This window comes from Manis javanica, chromosome 1 (genome assembly GCF_040802235.1).
Source record: "Manis javanica isolate MJ-LG chromosome 1, MJ_LKY, whole genome shotgun sequence".
In the NCBI taxonomy this organism is placed as follows: Eukaryota; Metazoa; Chordata; class Mammalia; order Pholidota; family Manidae; genus Manis; species Manis javanica.
In genome coordinates this window covers 203,135,396-203,155,773 of record NC_133156.1, presented here as the reverse complement: position 1 = coordinate 203,155,773, position 20,378 = coordinate 203,135,396, and the positions used below count along the sequence as shown (strand labels likewise).

Here is a 20,378-nt window from a genome sequence, read left to right as displayed (position 1 = left end):
AAAGAGAACAGGCTGTGACACCTCAACCTTTCCTGAGGAGGAAGGAGAAATGAGGCAATTCAAACTGGACATTTCTATGTATTATACTCCAATATTAACAAGATAATTTCTTGTAGGAACAACTTTATATAAAAGCACAAAGGGGGATATATCAGAACTATCAGAGCTTCTGGACTAACTTTCAAAAATTAGCTTGTTATTTTGAGTCAGGATTATAAATCCTCAAGTTTGGATAAAATTTTGTGTGTGTGTGTTTAATGCAGGTTCTATCTGATACTTGGAAATACTGTGTGTGAACCTATCCATAGTTAACAGGACATGTGGTTGTTCTTGGCCTTCAGATAACAGTAGCACTGGGTCCCATCTACTCTACCTTTTTTGAAATTTTAATCATAGCAGATTTTGGGGGCTGTCTGCCCAGGCAGCTGTGTATGTTATCCAGGCGCAGCAGCTGCAGGGCAGAGAGGTGACTCAGAGTTTGCATAAACATTCCACTGGCCCAGCTTCTGGCTCTCCGTCTTCACTAACAATCAAAGTTTTGAGCTTTAGGAAAACAGGAGTCAGTTAAAGCTTATAACCCTAATCAAGACAACTTCTGTGTGACTATTTCACTTTGATACTGACTTGCGATTGCCTCTGAACTGAAGTTTTTACATGCCAGTAATTTCAGAAGAGATGTGATCTCTTTGCCATGGAAGTGGAGGTGTCCAAAATCAGCTTTCTCATAAACCAGCATTTGTATTGCTCTCCTAACTGGTTTCTTATTAGCTTTGCTCACCTCCAACCCATCCTCCACCCTGCTGCCAGAGTGATATTTTACAAAAGCAAATCTGAGTAATTTTGCTTTAAATGCTTCAATGATTTCTCATTGGCTAAAAACTTGGGCTGGCACTCAGAGCCCATCATAGCCCCCACCTCTCCTAGTTTTTTCTCCTCACTCATATACTCATAAGTCTTCTTGCTCCAGTTTTTCTGAGTGACTGTCATCTTACTGTCTTTTGCCTTTCTGCCTCCACAGGACCTATTTTGTCTTCTGGGCATGCTTTTAGCCATATCTTCTAGCCAGCTACTGCCTGTTCTTCAAGGCTCAGCAGAAGTCACTTCCTCAAGAAAAAAGTCTTTCATAATCCCTGCTGCCATTTAGAAACTCTTCTGCTGTGCTCCCAGAGCACTCTGTTCTGTCCTCGGCTCTATCATAATATTTGTTGTATTGTTCTTAAGCATTGGCTCTCTTGTATGTCCCCTCACATAGCTGGTTGTGACTCTGTGATGGTTGGCATGAGCTCTTACTCATCTTTGTGTCTTCAGACTTGTGTGGTGTTCAGAACATGGTAAGGCCTCCACTGATGTTCTCTGAAACTCAGTGAATGGTGCATGACTCTCTGAGCACAGCAGATGCTTTATTTTTGGGTTACCTCAAAAGTTTCTTGTACCTATGCAAGGCACTAAGTCAGTGTACAATAATACCTGCTGGTTGGTTAATCATAAATAAGTTGATTTCAAACAAAGACAGGAGCATCCTAATGTTACTCTTTTAGGTCCTCATCTAATTAATTGATTAAGTGTATTTTCTTAGGGTACATAATGTCCCTTCAGGGCAATATTTTTCCAGCTCTGAGTTGTGACCCATTAGTGGGTCATGAAAACAATAGAGTGTATCAAGACTAGGATTAAAAACAAACACACATGAAATAAAGTGGAGTAAAATAGACAAAATATCAGAGTATATCACATGTAGAAAAGTTAGTTATTGTTTTATTTCAGTTACATATTCAACACGTAATGTAAAAAAGATGTTTCTTAGTATGCATCTCAGTCAAAGCAAGTTTGGAAAACAATACTTTAAGGAAAGAATGAAATCCTGCACACAGTGCCTTTGCATTCTGGATTGAAGTGAATCAGTTGAGTCCGTTCAATCGGTAACATGCCCCCCACTGACAAGTACTAGCCAGGAGCTTGTGCTTTTTTTGTTCACGCACTAAGCTAATCCTTAGGGAGCTAGAATTCTGTTCTGAAAGGGATAATGATCTTCTGCTGGGATAAAAATAGCTTTAAAAAAGAAAACAAGAACTTTCTAAAGCGTTTGTGTCCTTTGTTTCTTTGCATTAAAGGTTAAGACATGAGGTAAAATTTATCCTCTTGAACATGATTCTTTAAAAATAATGCTCTCTGGTAAGGATTAGAACTAATTGATCTTTGAGATGCCAGTTTTGTACTCTATTTTGCAGCTGCAATTAGAGCCTAAATTTAAGGCCATAATTCAACCAGGCCAGAATAGGCTACAAAGTCTTCTATCTGCAAGGTGAATCAACTGTTTGAAATCAGTTTTCAGGAAGAAACAAGATGTCTATCTTCTTGTCTATCTGAACGTGACCCATGGCTATGGAGCTGGAGAAGGCAGGGAGTGAAGGTGTGGGGAAGCCATCTACCAACTGACTATTTGAAATGTGAGTTCCTGCCACAACTTGGCAGGCTTTACTTTTTATTTTTACTTACTCTTTTGTTGGCAAGTTTCTAAAAGCACAGCAGTGGCTGGGGTAGGTCAAGGTGGCATCCAGGAGATTGGTAAATTTTTCTCTTGATGGCAGTTTTTTTAGAGAATAGGATGACATAGCAATTAGTGTCTGAATGGACTCCAACCCATAGCTAGGCAGGGCCTGCAGCTTGGTGGAAGAAATATCCCTGAAAAATGAAAGGGAGAAGGGCTTTCTATTTCTTTTCATGTGATTCATAGAATAAAACCTCAATAATAGCGTCATTTAGGTTCTAAGGGATCTTTTCTCCATCTTGCCTTTGCCCTAATTCTCCATTTAATTACTCTCATTAAGCTCTAAATTTAAAAAAACTATGCTGTATTTTTTTAATATGTGCCTCATTGCTTTCATGGTTGAGCATAACTCCTTGTACCTGCCATGTATTCATTAGCATTTCTGTCTCTTCCCTCTCCTGATTTTGCCCTCTCCTCTCTCCCTTCCCCCACCTCTCTCCACTTAGGAGAAGTGAAATAACTGCTCACTTTATGAGACAGCAGGCATATGCAGTGACATCAGCTTTTCTGCTCTGCCCCACGGGGGACTATTTAGGGCTCCAGACACCTCGGTCTTTGACTGATCAAGCCCTGCAGGGTAGGTTTTCACAAAGCACAGGCTAGTTGCACTATTAAGAGCCACTGTGTGGCCTTATCCATCATCTACTTGGGAAGCAGAGTGCATTTTCTCTAAAGGCAATCCAAAGCAAGCATACACTCTGTCAAGCAAGCAGAACTGGGTAGAAAGCTCAGGTTTTGTAAATAAATTCTTGAGCTTCTTGGTTTTTCTAGACTTGAGGCAATGTCTGAGAGCACTCAGAACAAGTTAAATGTGAGGAGAATGAAGAGAGTGTGAGAATTAAAAAATTCCCCCTATCTTCTAGGTTGCTGCTGGTGCTCCGAGACTTTTCCAGCAGCACCGTTTCCCAGTGCTTAGGGCCCAGCACATGGGAGGAGATCCACAGGTGCCCGATGGACACATGAACTTGACAACGTGCAATGATGACTAGTGAGGGAACCTTCTTGGTGGATCAATCAAGGCAGCAGAATTCACCTTGGGCTGCAGATTCGTGCTGCTTTTGTGTCCTTGTCGATTTTGGTAACCTATGTTCTCATCCTGCTCTATGATGTTACTGTCTCAGATGTGTTAGGGATTGAGCACATGACTTTGCAAGCCTAGTGGTTTTGGTTTTTAGTTTTTATTTTTTGAGGAGATAAATTTTGAGTTAGCATTCTAGAAATGGCAAGGAATCATTACTAAGGAGTGAATCTCTAATAATAGATTTTCAATCTCTGTAGGACCAATGATCAAAATATTTTTGAGGTGTAGGTGGAACTAATGCTTCTAGACAGCACTTAAATCCTAAGGATGTAATGAGAACAGCTGCTTGGGAAGTAAGAGACCTAGGTCTGGTCGCACTGTTCTGGACAAGACAGTGTACATGCCTCCAGTGCTCACAGTCATTTCTAGTCAGGCTGACAAAGCAGGTCTTTAAGCAAAGACCGTCAAGCAGGGTGTTGTGATGACACTGTCATATCCCACACCTGTCCCAGAGGCAACTCTCTTTGGTTGTCCAGTGGCTGGATAGGTGGCCAGCATGCTGTAAAAGCTCTGCATATTCACCCAACCAATAAGATTCTGAGTCTTGTGTACTTTGAATAAGAGACATATAGATAGGGACCCCTAGAGTACAGTGGCAGAAGCTGAGAGCAGAGAAAGCAGTGGGCAGGAGCCATGAGGTCTCAGGAGCCATAAGTTAGCAGAAGTCATGAGGTTGAGTGGAGAGTAGAGAGGATTGTCAATGGCAGAAGTTATGAGGTGGAGAAGGTCAGGAGTTTTAGGGGTGGGAGTTAGGACATAAACAGAGTCCGGTGTTGATGGTAGCAGGAATTAAGAAGTAGAGGCAGAATGGACAGTGGCAGGAGCTGAGAAGTAGATGAAGTCAGGAGTTGATAGTAGTATGAGCTAGGAACTAGACACAGTCAGGGGTTGACAGAGGCAGGGGTAGGAAGTAGACAGAGTCAAGAGTTGATAGCAGGAGTTAGGATGTAGATAGGAGTTGATGTGGCAAGAACTAAGAAGTAGACAGAGTTTGGGGTTTATAATGGTGGAAGATAGAAAATAGAGTCATGAGATGATACTGGCAGGAGCTAGGATAAAAAAAATAACTGGGTCAGTTTATTCCTTCCTCTGACCAAAACTCTAAAGCCTCCTCATTTCACTCAGAGAATAGGCAAAGTCCTTATAATGGGCACAGGCCCTCTGTGGCCTGGCTGGCTGTCATCTTCTGCCCTTATGTTCTAGGACTCTCCTCTTTGCTCTTTCTGCCACACTAGCCTCCTTCCTGTTTTTCCAATGTGGAAGCCAGTTCCTGCCCCAGGGCCTTGGCTGTTGCTGTTCCCTTTACCTGGAATACTATTCCTGCTGATAATCCACATAACTGGCCCCCATCAATGACATTTTTTTCAAGATGGTGTTCTTTGACCCTCTTCTTTCAAATGGTAGCTTCCCCTCTCCAGAACTTCTTTTCCCCCAACCAACTGAATTTTTCTCCTTCCCAACTAACACCATCTGGCATACTACATATTTTATTTACTTATGTGATCCCTGTCTGTCTTCCCCTATTCTATGAAGACAGACATGTTTATTTTTCTTGTTCTCTGCTGTTTCCCTGATGACTAAAACCGTGCCTAGCACATAGTATGGGCTTATAAAATAGTTACTGGGTAAATGAATGAATGAACAAACAAATACACTGTCTTTCTAGCACTTTTCTCATTTTAAAATTACATGTCCGTTTATTGCTTTGCCTGTTTATTGTTGTCTCTGCAGTGTGACTGTAATCTCTTTAAGGGCAGGACCCAGAGCTGTTTTTACTCAACAGTGGTCTCTCCAGCATGGTGCCTGCTAAACGGGACGTGTTCAGTCAGTGCTTGTTCAATAAATAACAGCATACTAGAATGAGGAGTAATGGACTGGTACCTCTGTGGAGGGGGTGATGAGGGCACCTCATGTTAGAGCTGCAGAGTATCTGGAATACTGTTGCATTTGTCCTTGAAGCCTAACCGCAGCTGCAGCTGTTTCCTGCAGGATATTTCTGGCTTCCCAAGGCTTTGTCAGGAGACCACTGATTCAATTTCCTATTTCTCTCAATTTTCCCTTGTGTCCATACACTTCACTCCCAATACTGGAGGGAATTTGGCTCTGAACCTTGGACCCTCAGAGAGCCTGACACACTGCAGCTCAGCCCTGACCAGCCAAGGGCTGCTGGCAAGTCAGATCTCTGGTTTTGGGTGCCCATGGGCAGGTGCCAGGTGGGCAGCCATGCCCTCTGCAAGCACATGATGTGGTCCTCCGTTTTTGGTATAAAGGGCTGAATTGTGCATCCCCCAAATTCATATGTCAGAGTCCTAACCCCCAGTCCTTCAAAGTGACCTTATCTAGAAATAGGGTCTTCACAGAGGTAATGAAGTTAAAATGAAGTCAATAGAATGGGCCCTAATCCAGTATGACTAATGTCCTATTAAAAGAGGGAAACCTAGACAGACACACATACAGAGAGAATACCATGTGAAGGTTGGAGGTACATTGCCACAATTAGAAGCAACTACCAGCAGCAAGGGGAGAAGCCTGAACAGATCCTGCCCTCACAACCCTCCGAGGGAATGACCCTGCCCATATCTTATTTCGGACCTCTAGCCTCTAGAACCGTGAGACAACAAATGTCTTGTTCAGGCCCCCAGTTTGTGGTGCTGTGTTATGGTAGTCCTTTCACACAAGAGCTGATTTTCCACAACCAGGTTGGGGACACTGTGGCTGGACCCCCCGAGGAGGCCTGTTGAGGTGCCCTGGGTGAGGAGGAGGGCAGCACCACTGTACTCACAAGATGCTGGGCCCTGTGGCTCCCCGGAAGGCTCCATCATGCATCTGCTCCAGGTGTACATTTTCCTTTAGCTCCCTGTGGGGAAGGACAGTGTCCTTACTGGAGTTTGCAACTTACGTATTAACAGTCATCAGTGTGTACACACATGTTTGGAGCAGCCTCTGTACATGATGCTCAGGGTTGGACAGGGAAAATTGGGACTGTTGGGAAAGTGGAAAAAGGACATGCCAGCACTGGGCAAAATTGTGAAATCGCTGGACTGTGTGTTTGGCCCCAGCTTTCCTGTTATTTCCTCCTCACTCAGTGAAACCCTTTGTCCTGCAACTTTAAGAACTTGCCTGCTTTGCTCTGTCCTGGAGTAAAGAATAATTTACTTCCTTACATAGCTGGGCATGGATGAAATGCTGCACCAGTGTTCAAGGCTGCAGGGTGGAAATGCAGCCTACTTTGTATCAGGCTCTCAGCTGTGCTGACCTTGGAGGCCTCAGAGTTTGTTAAAAGTAATATACTGAACTTTGCCAATACTTTACTTAAAATGAAACAGTGGGGTCCATTCAAAGTTCCCCCTTTTATCAAGCTAATTGCACTGTTTTTCTTTCAAGTATGCATTTCTCAGTGGATGTGAAAGGGGAGGAAGGACAGCCCTGTAGCAAATTGCCCCACATCCTGGGTGCCCCATGGGTCTTGGGCTGTGTTATGGTCATTGCCTCCTGTGCATGTTGTGGGAACAAAAAGGTTGATGGTCACTGATCTTAGGACTGTGCAGAAGGCAAAGCTGCCACGCAATAGCTATGTAAGGGCTCTGTTCCCTTTAGCTCAAAGCAGCTCAGGATGAACTGCTCAGGCACAGCTCAGCCTGGCCCTGATGAGCAGCCTTCTGGCCCTGATGCTGTTATTTACAAGCCCAGGCCCTTCTCTGAGTGGACAGGAAGCTAGGGGAGTGGTGCCTGGGTTCAGGCTTGCCAGCCTTTTGAGCACTTTTTTCTTACTAGAGAAGGGTGCTTATTCAAGTACCCTAACAGCACAGTGTACATCTAGTGGTGGCATGGTGATTTCAAGTACGGGAACATGAATCTTCTGTACCACTGTTAGTGTTACCTGGCAGAACAAATATACCAGCACTCACTCTTCTTTCCTTCGCAGGATGCCTAGGCAGTTATCTGGCTGTCTCATAGCTTTACATCCTCTTCATCATCTTCCTGAATGTCTCCACATCACACCTGCTGCTTAAAAACTGCAAAATCCGCTGCACCTCACTCCCTTGGTGGCTGTTTTCCAGCGTTTCTACTTCTACTAAGTACTAGTAGTAAAAAACAAGAGATGAAGAAGAGAAGCAAAAGCAAACAGAGGTAGAAGGAAAACCAAGAGAGTAAGCCTGAACTTTGCAAATACTTTACTTAAATGAAACAATAGGGCCCATTCAAAGTTCCCCCTTTTACCAAACTAATTGCACTGTTTTTCTTCTACTAAAGCATTTTCCTTGGAAATCCTCAGCCCTTTCATCAGAATGCACCTGTCAGTCTCACATCGTCCCATCCCCTAGGTGTAGTTCCACTTCCAAAGAGATGAGGTTGTCAGAGTCAATTGCTGTTTAAAATCTAAATAAAAAGAAAATTTCCTTCCCAAATCTCCATGTCTCTTTTTCCTGATTGGGTTTGTTTTAATTGTGTTCAGTTATCGTCATAAATCATTGAAACTAGGCTCTGTGAACAAATAATCCTCATGTTAGCCAGGTCAAATTAATTGTTCAAATTTTGTGATAGAGCATTTCACATATTTTATTAAAACTCAGATCTTTCTGTATACTGATAACTCTGCATTCTGTAACTTGGTCAAAAATAAATTCATCTCCCACATTTCCTGGGGGTTGTATTTGGGAAGTCTCCCCAGTGGCATGGTCCTCCAGGTGTGAGAAGCACAGTGGGAGAACCCCCAAACTCCATCCAAAACTTTCCTAACTGGGTGTGCTGGGAAGGATGAGGGACTTACTCTCAGATTCCTGGAGGAGTCTCCTGGGCAAACTTCTGGTGCTGCTCCCCTCCACCCTGTCCTGCCTTTGTAAGCAGTGTGTTTCAGAACTTTGCGGGGCTTTGGTATCATTGTTCTGAATGACTTTGGACAGGCCTATATATGAGGAAGGTGTCAGACCCTGGGCTGAATGTATAGTTTGCAATTTTTGCTTGACTGTTTTGAAAACTACTCTCCCTTCCCTGCTAAAATCCATCAGTGGGTCTCTTTGCTCCTGGAAGAGAATTTAAACTCCTCTTTGTGGCCCCTCAGTTCTGTATGATCCTGCTCCATCATACTCCTGCTCCATCTCCAGGTTTATCTCATAACAATCTTCCACTTGCTGATGACCCTGCAGCCACACTGGCCTCTCTCTCTCTCTCTCACTTCCTAGAGCTTATCAACTTTTCTTTCCCAACTCAGGACCTTTGCGCATGTTGCTCCCTCTTTCTGTAATGTGCTTCCCCTCACTGTTGCCACAATGGACTCCTTGTCATCCTTTAGGCTTAGCCTAAATATCATCTCCTCAGTGAGGCTATTCCTGAACACCTAATTAACCTAAAGTCAGTCACCCCCCTGTATGCTCTCAGATTCCAGTAGTGGGTTATTTCCTTAATAGACTATATCTCTATCTGCAGTAAGTTCATTTATTTACCTGCCCTTTTCTCTGTTTCCTCTGCTAGAACAAAAACTTCATGAGGTCAGGGACTGTTTCTAGTCTACCATTTTAGACCCAGCCCCTAACATAGTGACTAATTAATCAGTGATGCTTAATGAATGTTTGTTGAATGAATAAATGAAATAAATTTATTTGTGTTCTTGGGTTCCACTTTCTCGAAACAATAAGGTGTAGGGATACTGAATCTTTACTGAACTTTTCCAAGTCCACACCTGTTTTGGCATCTTTGAAGCAGCTGAGACACTGCTGACCAATGCCCTCCTTTCTAAAGTCCTATTTCTCCTGACCTCCCAAGGATATACTTACTCTCTTGGTTTTCCTTCTACCTCTGTTTGCTTTTGCTTCTCTTCTTCATCTCTTGTTTTATCTCCAACTTTATATTCAGTTCTCTTATTTTTACCCTTTGTTCAGGTGACCTCAGCCAGTAAGGACTTCAGCCACCTCCTCTATTCAGATCTCTCTGACACCTGTGTCTCCAGCCCTGGCCTGCCCCTTCCAGCCCTCTGTCCTCCCTGCTAACAGATGAACCTTCTTTAAGCATCCCCCCAAGCTTCCCATCCCAGAACTTTCAATGGTTTCTCATTTTCTACAGGAGAGAGTCCAAATTCTTTAGCATCTCAGGCACTTCCTGCTTCTCCCTAACCCACATCTAGAACTTTCTAAAAGGCACTGTTGCTTATCTATGACCATACCTCACGCTTCCTCCCCTGCGCCTTTCTTTTTGTGGTCCTCTGTCCAGAATGCATTTTCCATCTATCTTTGCCTGTCCAAGTTAGTCCCAACTCAAAGTCTGTCTCTCTCATGAGGCTTTGAAATCCTAGAGGACTTTACCTCTCTAAAGGCAGGCATTGTGCTTTGTGTTCTTAGTTACCACTTAGTGTATGGTTTATATACCATTTGGAGATGCTTCTTCCCAGGCAATAAGCTCCTGTGGGTGAACATTAGGGTGTATTCATTTTCCTTTTCCCTCAAAATCTGGTATGTTCCTTCAAACACAGCTCATGCTTGGCAAACACTTGTTCAGTGAGTAATGTAATGAGGCATCTGAAAGCCCAGTGCCAGGAGAGGATAGGCTTGTGATTTAAATTTGGCAGACACAGGTTTAATTGGCTGGAGTGAACCCTTTGTTAAACTCACATCAACAAGAAAATGAGGAAAAATTCACTGCATGATAGGAAGGACAACTTTTAAAAAGCTACCATTTCTTGAGCACTTAGTATGTGCCAGATGCTGCTAGGAGCATAAAAATATAATCTTATTTACCATTCACTGTTCATTCATTCATAATTAATGAGCAACATAATGCAATAAATAATAAATAACACCTACTCTGTGCTGGGTACTGTGTTAAGTACTGAGGATACAAAAGAGACCGTTTCATTTTGGTGGGGTATCCTCAAAACAAGCCCATTAGCAGCTCCATTTAGATGAGAACACTGTGACTTAGATAGGTTAACTTGATCAAGGTCAAGCTGATAAACAATAGGACTAGAGTTTGAGACCCAGTCAGTGACTCTTAGATCTGTTCTCTTAGCCACCAAGCTCTAGAGCAGGTATTATTATAATGTGGTCTTTGGTTTATATTGATAGTTAAATAGCATATTATATAGATTTATGCAACTCACCTTCAGACGGGCAGCATCAACATCTCCTGGGGGCCTGTTAAAATTGCAGATTCTCGGGCCCTACCGTGGGCCTGGTGAAGCAAAGTGTCTGGGGTAGGATCTGGAAATACGTGTTGTAACAATCTCCATGCTATTCTTATATATATCTTAAAATTGGAGAAGTACTGGTATAGACCATGGTTTATACAACTTATTTATTACTAAAAACCTTTCGTTTGTTATTTTCCTTAATTTTGGCTTCGGTTGAGCTTTTGATGTACTGTTAGTTTTTATTTTGCACAATATATAGGGTGATATTCCTCACCTGTACTTGTTATGATTCAAGTGGCCCTAGTCCAGCATGCTTTGTGAATGAGCCACTCTTCTGGAAAAGGAGCCGTTAGGAAGAAGGAGAGGTTGAGAACAATGAAGGGAACAGTAGGGATGCTCCCCTTGAGTTAAAGGCTGTTAACACTGGGACTGGGATAGGGTGTGGGGAAAATGCAAGACTGCCAAACCTTTTGGAAAATGAGCAACCTACCCCCAGCAGGAGGGTGATGGGACTGTGAGTGGGCCTACTGTGGTTGATGAGGCTAATAAATGATATTACCCGGTTTCTCTTGAGTGGGGCCAGGGGGAGAACTTCTTCGCTGAAATCGTGTTGCCTCTAATAAGCCATCAGCCTGAGTGAGGGAGCTAGAGACCAAATCTGAGATAGAGGAGACTAAAGTAGGGTGTTGAATATTTCAGCAAACTGTCAACTTAAATGTATCGAGGCTGCATATGTCTTTGAAATCAGGGTGCTCTGGGGTATTCAGCCAGCCAGTTGCCTAGTAACATGCATGAAACACTGAGGACTAGCCACTTGAAAGTTTATTTTTGTCCTGAATTAGTTGCTGAAGATTGAATGTGATCTGGTAGCCTGAGTAATATTTCATTTTTATTCATGAGCTGGGAAAATAAGCACATACTTACAGGGAAATCAGTGTCGTCCCATTGAATGCATGACTTTGTATTTCTTCAAATCCATTTCCATACAGTTTGCTGAAGAGGGAGGAAAGAGGGTTTAGGAATGAGAGAAACAGTTTGGAGTCTCACATTCTTCCTTCTGTGACATTTGTTGCCAGGAGAATTATTGGCTATTCATAGTATCTAGCTCAGTTTCTCTTAACATTTTTGATTCTATGGGCCTGGTTAGAGGAAGCCTTTGTTTTTTGCTCTAGTTTGTCTCAACCTCTATTACCAGCACCACCACCAATTTATTAAGTACTTATTAAGTGCCAGATACTGGATCAGCCAGTACACTGTATTTTATGGTTTAGTCCTTATTGTCATTTCCATTATACTGATAAGAAACCTAAGCCTCAGGGTTGTTGTGTAGCTTGCTTAAGGTCAAAGAAAGCAGTGATAGAATTGGAATTTGAGGCAGAGCTGTCTGACCAGCTCTCCACTGGTTCTATCAGCCTGTGTGGGCACATGGGCTTTCCGGGTTGCTCAAAGCTCAGGGCAGAGGAAGCCTCCAATACTGAGTTAGCTTTTCTTTTTCTTGAATTTCTTAGGTGCAATCAGCATTTTAAAAAATGAAATAGAACAGAATAGAACAAAACAGAAAACAGTAAGAGTGTGTTGCATATAATTAGGATATTTATGGAATTTAGTTCCACCATTTTTGTATGTTATGTACATATAGGCATACATATACATATATGTGTGTATTTACATATATGTCTGCCCTGAATGAGATAGAAGAGGCTCTTTAGAACACAGATGCTGGCAAATGTTACAGCCAGAAAAGAGCTTGGAAAGAATCAAGTGGTGTTCCTTCATTTTACATAGAAGGAAATAGGCTCAGAGAGGACAGTGACTTTTCTAAAGCCCACTATAGGCAGAAATGGGACCAGAAGACACTTTTTCTGGGGTTACTTCTAGCATACCAGTTTTGATGGTTGTTTTTACTTTTCTTCCCAAAGATACCCCATGTCCCCTCTTCTTCCTCCTAAGGGACTGTGTTTGATATCATGTTCCTGGTGTGGCTTTTCCTGGCTGCCCTATTTAAAATGCCATCCTCACCTCACCCAGTATCCTAGCATTCCCTGTTTCTCCTTCTCTGATTTCTTTTCCTCTGTTACTTTATTAACATCTGACCTATGATTATATTATACTTGTTTATTGTCAGCCTTCTCCAGCAGAATGTAAACTTCATGAGAACAAGGATTTCAAACTGTTTTGTTCATTGCAGAATCCCCTGCATCTAGAATAGTGCCCCGCACCTGGGAGCATTATGTTAATATATGTTAAATGAATTGGATGGACAAATGGAAATAAGATGAATTTCTTTTCGTAAATCATAGCCAAGCAAGTTTGAAAGCCATAGTCTTAAATAGAAATATTTATCTAAGTTCTTTATGAACAATGATGTAAGATTTAAGTGAGAAAGCATTGGGGTAATGGTATAAAATTAAGCTCCTGCATTTGGCAAGACCCTAGCTTCTCCTTATAGGGTTGATGGCAACTGTCAGGGACAGGCTTGGTAGTGTGACTTGAGAAATAGTTTAGACGACATATTCTCCACCTGCTCCTGTTCCAGGTGGCTGTTATCCACAAGGTTCCTCTAACCTTTGTTTAGTAAAACAAGCATTGAATTTTCCTCTTGTGGTGTAGGTGGTAGGGGTAGGTGTATGTGTTTAGTGTGTATGTCTACAGTATGTATGATTAGTGTGTGTGTGTGTGTTTGTGCGTGTGTGTGTGTCTCTTTCCATCAACCCACAGCATACCTTAGACAAACAAGCATATAGGTGGGACTCAATGTTGAAGCATGATATTTGAACACTGAAGTTCAGAAAATACAGAGATGACAAAATAATTAGCGAAGTCTCCTTATTAGATTGAGTTCAGAGAGAGCAGGGAAGTACATTTGATTCATTTTGTAAACCCCCCGGGTCTCAGAATGCTTGCTGCTGCCAGCAGTTGCTCAGTCAGGCTGAATGGAGCTGTAGCTTTGCTCTTCCAAAGGAGGGAAAGTCCCTCTCTGACTTTTCTGCTGTCATGTGCTTCTGGAATGGTTCTGACTTTACAGCTTCACACATGAGCTCTTACCTGTATTCTGTAATGGACTATTGGATGCCATTTTTCAATAGTTTTCCTTTCCCATTTGTACTGTAGAATCTGAGGGAATAGGTACTTGGTTTATCCCTGTTGTCTTACATAACTACATACAACCTTCTTGCCTTCTTAGCAGCTCAGTCCCACTAGAATTCTTTTTTTATTTTACACTTAGATTATAATTTTTCATAGTCTCTTATCATATTGGGGGTTGAATTCCTTTATATCAATCTCTTTAAGATTAAAGAATCATACCGGTCTTTTCTCTAAACTTCTTTGAAACTGGATTTCTTAGAGTGTAGTCTGGTGTTTGTCAAAGCTTTCTCCTCCATCCAGTGAACCAGAATCACCTGGAACTCCTGGCCAAAAATGTAGACTGACCAAGTGCGCTGCAGACCTATGGAATCAGAATCTGGTAGTACTATCAAGGAACATGCACTTTTATAATAAGCTCTCCCAGTGAGTGTTAGGCATTCCACTTTGGGACCACTTGTCCTAGGGTATGTCAAAGGATGATATGCCCTTGTCATTTTGACAGTGAAAATCACATGGTCTATTGGACAGAACTGAGTCCATAGTCTAGTTTCCTTATGGCATTTTCAACCTTCTAAGTGACGGAGCAATAAAAAGTGGACCCTACTCCGTTTTAGCAAAGCAAAGCTGCCAGCAGTTGTCTGGATCCCGTCACTCTTACATGCTTCCTGGATCCTAGTTTTGATACTTATTATAATTTTATATACTTTTTTTGGTGTGGGGTTTACAATGTTATTGCTCTAAGTGCAGCCTCATGGTTAAATCTGCAAGCTCTGAGCTCAAGTGCCTGGGCTTGACTCCCAGCTCTGCTATTTGTGAGCTGAGTTGATTTGGGTAAGTTACTTAACCTCTCTGTGTCTCAACTTCCCAATCTAAAAATAGGGATGATGATAATAATAGTACTGACTTCAAAAGGCTGTTGTAAGGTTTAAAACAGTAAACGTATATTAAGCCATTAGAAATAGGTCCTGGAACACAGAAATGTTTAATGTCCTGTTCCTCTGATTATATTTTATATATAATATATATTTATATATATATATATAATATATATATAATATATATAATATATATATAATAATTTATATTTTATATATTTTAGTTGCTTCCAGCTCTCTGACCAGAACAGGACAGATTCCATTCTCTGGACAGGATTTCTATGAAATGCAGCAACCTGTTTAATTGAACTATTATTCTCTTCCACTGGGACAGAGGCTTTTCTGTTCTAGGTAGAGCAGATTAGTTCAGCGGCCTGGGCTGCTCTAAATATACTCACTCTCTGAAGGCTCTTAACCACTTTTGGTCTGTGTTGGCATCATTGACATTTTTGCATCTGGATTTTTTTTTTCATCTCTCTATCTCTTTTTTTTTTAATAGCCCGAGTCCTGGTTGTCCCAACTTTCCAAAGAGCACAGCTCACTGTTGCCTTTTCAGCTGCTGCTCTATGGCTTTGTTCTTACCAGTCACTCACAATAGAATGTGTTGCCTTGTTTTGATTAAAAGAGTGCCTTCCTTACTTTGGAGAAATTACAAATGCTGAGAGAGAGACCTCATGCTGTCAGGCCTGCACAATGCTTTAAACACCTCTTAAAACATCTGGAGAGTCACTTCAGATAACTTTTTTTCCCCCAAACATCATGGTGTCAAAATTAAATGTGGAGGGCTTTCTTTGCCTTGAGGATGCTGTCACAGGTACAGAAATGAATTTTTTCCCATCTCCTATATTACAATAGCTGCACCTTACTTTAAAGCATTGTCTGGATTCTCTATTCAAATGTCAGTAATTGTGACTCAAACAGAGAAAATGTCACCTTTTTATTCAAAATAAGATTCAGGCTTTAGAACTTAATCACAGATGATACTCTAATTCTGAATGCTGCCTTATAACAAACTCCAAATATTCCTGGTCTCTAAAAGCATTTCTGAGGTTATTTTAACAGTATTAGACATTCTGCCATAGTTACCTCTTGGATCACGTAGCGACCTAGTTTTTGGATGATTTCAAAGAAGAAAGCTTATTTTATGTTTGCAGATTCTCAGGGTCCCAAAAATTGGCCCCATTGCTGAAGGGCAAGGCATACTATATTAGAAAATATAATAGTAGTTTATCTATAAGCAAATGACTATACAAACACCTAAAGAAGAGGGATCCTAAATTTACTCCTTTATTTACCATGTGGTACTACACTGAAGTCCTCGTCTATCTCAGCAAGTCGTCATATATGAAGATACTTCTGTAGTGGGTGGCTTGGCAGTGGTTATATGGATAACTGTCAGTGACTATTACTGTATGCTGCCACGCCCCTAGCTTTGAATGTTCATCAGAACTACCCCATTTCTGTGGGGTTCACAATCTCTACTGCAAGGAACCCTGTCTTTGATAAGGGCAGACCTCCTGCCTTTCAGCAGCACTGAGTTTTTATGTTTCCTTTCACCTCAGCCAAGTTCATGTCAACTTATATGATTTTACCATATGTGATAATAAGGTGACAGGCTTTAAAGAAAATGATGACAGTAATGGATTATAACATTGAATAAAATTTTTGAAAAATCCACATTCCATAGTGATACTTAAAAAGAGAATTCAAGAGACAGAGAGGAAAAGGGAAAAAAAAGACATCCTCTTTTTTACAGAAGAGTGTCACTAGTAAGTGTAAAGGAATGACAGAATTTGAACTACCATTTTGCATGATGTCATTAAATTCATTTTTGTTTTCTTAGGTGTAATGATGTAGTTATGTAGACTGTCCCTGTTATGGGGAGATGTGTGTTGAAGTATTTAGGTATTAAGTGTCATGATGTCTACCTAAACTCCTTTTAGATGGTTTGGCAAAAGGGAAATGCGTTGTATATATGTACGTACATAGAGGTGGAGTGGGTATGGCAAGCTGTTAACACTTGGTGAACCTATGTAGTGTATGTAGGGTGTCCATAGTACCATTTTCTCCATTTGTCAGATAAAAACTTCAAAATAAAAATATTTAAGAAGAGGTAATTAGACATAATGTTTTTGGGGTAGTCTAAAACAACTGGCTTGCTGAATATTAGCTTTTAATTGTGGTGGTACAATATAGTTGACACAATGCGATTGAATTTGCACAAGGAGTGTAGTAGTCCCATTGGACAGAGATGTAGGCATGTTGAGGTGGCATGACTTGACTAAGGCTGATTAGATGCAGAGCCTGGACTAGAGCGCAGGCTTTCATTTCCAATACCCAGTGGTCTCTTCACTGTGGCTTGTCCAGGTGCCGCCTGGAATCTTGTCATCCTTTGTCAGGCTTCCCTTCTCTGAACAATTTTAGAGAATTAGTTGCCATAACCTTTCCTTCTCTTTGTGGAGTTCAGTTGTAAATCAAAGTTGTCTCCTTATTGAGACTTTGAGACTGGTCTGACCAGTCATCTAGAATATTTTAGAGGTAGCACAGCCAATTCCTACTTGCTCAGGGGGGACATTTCAAGGTGGCTCTTGAGGAGATTTAATGAAAAGTTAAAGTGGTTATAAAGGGATGTAAGAGTATAATGCATAGTTTTAGCATTAGCCCCACTGAGCTTCTCCAGCATCAAGTGAAGAGTTCTGTTTTCATTAAATGAGCTCACAGTTGGTAAAGATTTGGGTGGGGGTAGGGCAGGAAAGGTTCTACAAAAAGCAAAATCTCAAATACTATTAATAATGAAGAGAGAAGGCTTGCTTTCATTATTTTCTAATTAGGGAGTTGAACTATATAGCTGAGAAAATAAGGCTTTCCTTTTTAAGGGTAATACCCTTTTTCAGGCAGGGTGCTCCACAGGATCCTTTGCTTACAGAAGGGCCCATTCAGCTGAGAACAAGTGCCAAGTAAATGACTAATCACTCCCTGTCTAGATGAAGGGCCAAGAGTGAGGAGGGGGATGGAAGCACAGTGCCCCCACAGGCTCTCTGGGAGAGATGGATCAGTAATCCTCATTAACTTCAGAGGTGGGGCAATTACACCCTGCTGATAGGCACTATTCTTCTTAAAATCATAACTAACGTTAAGTTAATGGCTCCATAATGGAAGAACTGTGCAGCTCTTGTGTGAGGATGCTGAAATGTGACATGTGAAAAGGAACCTGGTCGTTCTTTGAGTTTGTTGGGTTGGCCCTGTCTTGTGAGCTCCTAGAATGCTATGGATTATCCCAACATTCATTTTGTTGATCTTCCTCTATGTCTTCTGCCCTTTCATTCCAATTCCAGTCCACTCCTTTCACTGTACATTTACCTGGGAGGAGTATCTATTGGTTCCTGATTATTTTTATATTTAGGTAAAAATCAGAGGGAGTCTTGGCTATTTGTGATCATTGGATAAAGGCTACTCAATCAGGTGCTTTCCTCTTATTTTGGATTTCCTTCTAAGCCTTTAACCCTTCATCCCAGCATTCAAGACTCTTGCAACCTGGTGTTCCCTTCATTCCTTCCATTTACCTGAACATATTTCCCATTCCTTAAGCAGGATGTTTACTCCCAATGAGTAAGACCCATCCTATTTTTCCCCCTTCCCACAGCCATGCTTTTGCTCATGCTGTCCCTTCTCTTGGATTACTTGTTCTCTTTTTCTTGGTATATGGTGTCACATAATGGTTAAGACCATGACTCTGGAGCCAATTGGGTCTAAATCCTGACCTCGGGCAAATTACTTAACCTCTCAATGCCTTGGTTTACTCATCTAAAGATGGAGCTGATCGTCCCTGCCTCATAGGATTGCTGTGAGACCTAAATGCATTTTGAAAAAAATGTACTTAAAAACAGAGCAGACATTTAATAAGTGCTGTAAAATATTTAGCTGCTATTATCACACTTATCCATACAAATGTTACTGATCCTGTGTGGTCTAACTCAAGGCTCAGTTCCTCCATGTAGTCTTCTCTGACTTCTCCAGCCAAAGAGGACTTGCCTAAGACTTTTCATTCCTATACCACATGGTCTCACAGTGAATATCTACTGCTTACATTATACTTTCATTATTTCATGTTTCCCCCCATAATTTCTCAATTGCCTCATAATTGAGATTCTGAGCTTCTTGAAGACATGGGTCTTATATATCTTTTGTGTTCTCAATAAAGACATGGAAGACCCCAAATCCTAAGGCATGCAGTACCTCCCCATTCAGTGTTTGCTCTGTAAATACAGTTTCTGGTGGGGGACATGATAAATGAGTAGTTCCAGATCCATACGCAACATTGATTTGGAAACACTTTATAAACAGCTGGAAGAGCTGTAGTGTGTAAGGGAACTGTAGGGATAGTAGACGAGTTGTCTTAGGATTTATAGTCTCCTTCCTAGTGAGTGTTCTTGAGTTGCAAGTAAAGAATTCGAGTTACTTTGAAATTTTTTTTTCTGGTTGTTGCTCTTTATTTTTTTTGATTGCAGCACTCTGAGCCAGGGCTGCATTGGCTATAACTTCATAACACGATAATTATATGTGTTTAATTATACTCATACAAAGTAAAAGTATTATACAATACAGCATACTATTGATACCAATTTTTAGAATCTATTGATAGAAAAGAGAGTCCTCTGAGATGGCCTCTTCTCTTGCTTCACAATTGCCTCCTCATTTCATGGTCTCTCTTTCTTTCTTTAAGGGAAAGCTCAGTTATTGCCTCATCACTATCGTGTCATTGGGCTGCACACAAAGAGAAAGAGTGAGAGGGATATGGATGTGGGGAGCAGAATTGCATATGGATCACTGGTCACTGGGCTCTGGATATAAATGAGACATGGTACCCAGCACACTCCTCCTGAATGGTGGGGCAAAGGAGCATGTCCCATGAAGATGGCAGAGATCCCAGAGGGAAGGAAGTCAAGCAGGTTTGCAGTGAAGAGAATGGGTTGGATTTTCTTAGTATAAGGTTCCTCAAACTTTAATGTGCATGTGAATCACCTGGGGACAGGCAGAAATGCAGATTCTGAGTCAGTAAATTTGGGGTGTGCCTGAGAGTCTGCATTTCTAACCAGCTTTCTGAAGATGCAGTGGATGCTGGTCCATGGGCGTTACTTTGAATAGCAAGGCCTTAGGAAAGCATGAAAGTGATAGGGCCTATAAGCCTGGTAACCTGATGAGGGACTGTCAAATAAAAATATATTATTTTCATGTATTAAGGGATGTAGGGAATGGGCATAGACGGTGTTGCTTCAGAAGCAAAATGAAAAATCAGAGAGAGAGACAGAAGAATCCATTGATCAAATACTCTACCTACTTGGAGAATACCCTTCTGAACTAAAGTATTCTCAGTTGAAACTTGAAATTTCTGTGTTTTCTGTTAACCAGGACAGCCATTCCCCTGCAGGCTGTCTCTTCCCAGCTTCAAAGCATTCCACTGATGCAGTGAAAAATTTCATCATTTGAAAATTTGGTCACTGAAAATCCTCAGAGCCCATTTGATTAATTTTAGACTGAGTGGGTTGGTTGTCATGTGAATATATGACCCATCATGATGCATCTGTAATCCCACACAACTCCTGTCTCCATTGGCATAGTAGGTCACAAAGAATATCATCTGCAAGTGAGGAACATGATAAAAGA

General features: G+C 41.4%; 1 protein-coding gene and 1 long non-coding RNA gene across 11 annotated transcripts in view; one reads left to right on the top strand and one right to left on the bottom strand.

The window, feature by feature from the left end:
* The window catches only part of LHCGR (luteinizing hormone/choriogonadotropin receptor), a 51,106-nt gene that overhangs the window by 7,906 nt on the left and 22,822 nt on the right, over nt 1–20,378 (bottom strand). For 7 of the 10 annotated variants that reach the window (XM_073213442.1, XM_073213424.1, XM_073213433.1 and 4 more), the window contains 3 exons: nt 11,677–11,745; nt 6,412–6,486; nt 2,497–2,682 (listed from right to left, as the gene is read on the bottom strand). In XM_073213442.1, the coding sequence (XP_073069543.1) occupies nt 2,497–2,682; nt 6,412–6,486; nt 11,677–11,745 (330 nt within the window). The remainder of the gene's footprint in view (nt 1–2,496; nt 2,683–6,411; nt 6,487–11,676; nt 11,746–20,378) is intronic. The other 3 variants (XM_037024425.2, XM_073213453.1, XM_037024424.2) reach the window with 2 other exon arrangements.
* On the top strand, nt 39–11,662 carry LOC140843601 (uncharacterized). The gene is made up of 3 exons (XR_012121466.1): nt 39–2,447; nt 3,412–3,626; nt 7,555–11,662. It is a non-coding gene; the product is annotated as an uncharacterized lncRNA (long non-coding RNA).